Source organism: Myotis brandtii, unplaced genomic scaffold, assembly GCF_000412655.1.
Source record: "Myotis brandtii unplaced genomic scaffold, ASM41265v1 scaffold463, whole genome shotgun sequence".
NCBI classification, from domain to species: domain Eukaryota; kingdom Metazoa; phylum Chordata; class Mammalia; order Chiroptera; family Vespertilionidae; genus Myotis; species Myotis brandtii.
Window position 1 is genome coordinate 1,088,651 of NW_005367694.1, and position 1,587 is coordinate 1,090,237.

General features: G+C 68.0%; 1 protein-coding gene across 1 annotated transcript in view; it reads right to left on the reverse strand.

Annotated features, from left to right (window-relative positions):
* PITPNM2 (phosphatidylinositol transfer protein, membrane-associated 2) overlaps window positions 1-1,587 on the reverse strand; it is a 75,854-nt gene that overhangs the window by 12,464 nt on the left and 61,803 nt on the right. The window contains 4 exon segments of the mRNA XM_014547022.1: window positions 370-614; window positions 803-922; window positions 1,056-1,282; window positions 1,469-1,539. Of these exon segments, the coding sequence (XP_014402508.1) occupies window positions 370-614; window positions 803-922; window positions 1,056-1,282; window positions 1,469-1,539 (663 nt within the window).

Below are 1,587 nucleotides of genomic sequence, written 5' to 3' on the forward strand. Positions count from 1 at the left end.
CGCCCTCCTCGACTCCCGAAGGAGGCCCCTGAGGGGTCATCAGGCCCAAAGAGGCTGCACCCCTGTGCTGCCTTCCAGGTGCAGCTGCCCCGGGGCTGCTGGGACACCTCTGAGGTCAGAGGGTCCCCACTGCCTTTGGGACAGCCCTGAGAGGGGCCATGCTGCCCTGGTCAGTTCTGCCCCTGCTTCCCCCAGACAATCTGCTCCCTCTGGGTCAGGATGGCCCTCAGCATGGACAGGACACTGTCCAGGACAACTGTACCCTCCAACCCACTTTCTCCTGCTGAAGGGCTGGGGGCCCAGTCAGGCTGGGGGCCCCCGGGACCCTGACGTTGGCCGTCCCTCCCTCTGGGAGACCCCCCCGCCCACCTGGACAGGAAGGCCTGGTGCTGCTGGATGGTGTCCAGCTCGTAGGTGGACGAGTCACTCCTCTTCCGGGGCAGCTGCCTTTTGGGGTCCTCGGTGCCATTGCTCCGGGGGATGTCGATGTTGCTGCGGCTCAGGTGCCTACTGCTCTCCAGGTTGCCGCTGCCGCCTCCGCCACCGCCACCACCACCGCCACCACCACCGTGCGGCGAATTCACCAGGATGCCCGGGGACAGCAGGTCAGTGTCCTGGAACAGCCCCCGCAGGCTCACTGCCAGGTGGCGACTGGCTGCCCCTCCTCCGTGTCGTCCCTCCTGACAGCAGGCCCACCGCCAGCCCAACTCTCACCCAAGCCAGAGTGGGGAAACCCTGCCCCCCAGGCCCCACTGGTCCCCCAGCCCACCGGCCAGGGACCGACAGCTTTTACCCCTGGTACCTGCACGCTGGCCACGCTGCCCCGGCGGCTGCTGCTCTGGCTCTCAGACACCGGCTGGCTGCTGTAGCACAAGGCGTCAAACGCCAGGATGCCCCCCACGCAGTCCCCGATCAGGCAGACCTGGAGGGAGAGGGCCTTGGGGCTGAGCGCCAGGCTGGGAAGAACCGAAGTGCCTGGCACGGCCGGGCCGGAGGTCCAGGCAGGCCCCCCAACCAGGGTCTTCGGCCTTTCCTTCCCTGACCCCGTGACTCACCTGCCCATTGAAGGTCACGCCCTCCTGGGACTTGATGAAGTCCCCGTAGGCGAGGTTGGCCCGCTGGATCACCGTGGCAACAGCCTCCTGGTACTGGGGTGAGGAGGTGGCCAGTAGGGGCAGGGCGGCCAGCGGGATGTGGTCCTGGCTGCTGGACAGACAGCCTTCGTCGTGGCTGTAGGGGCTGAGGCTGGGGGAGGGGGGCCCGGTCAGGACAGAGCCGTGGCCTCAGGTCAGCCCCCGGAGCCCCTCTCCCCTGCCCTGAGCAGCCTGCCCGGGGCGCCTGCCACCCGGAGAGCCTCAGTCGTGAACCAGCAGACCTGGTGGGGACGCTTCCAGGTCCATCCCGGGCAGGCGTGGGACAGGGCTGGGGAGTAAGGCCCCAAGTCTCGGAGCCAGGTGGGGACCCTCACACGGGGACACCAAGGCTCGGCCCCGGCCCTCCTGACTCTGGGCCCAGCCATCTGCATAGATTTTGCCGCCTCTGGGCAGAACAGACTAGATGGCCTGTCTGGGCATCTAGACAGGTGTC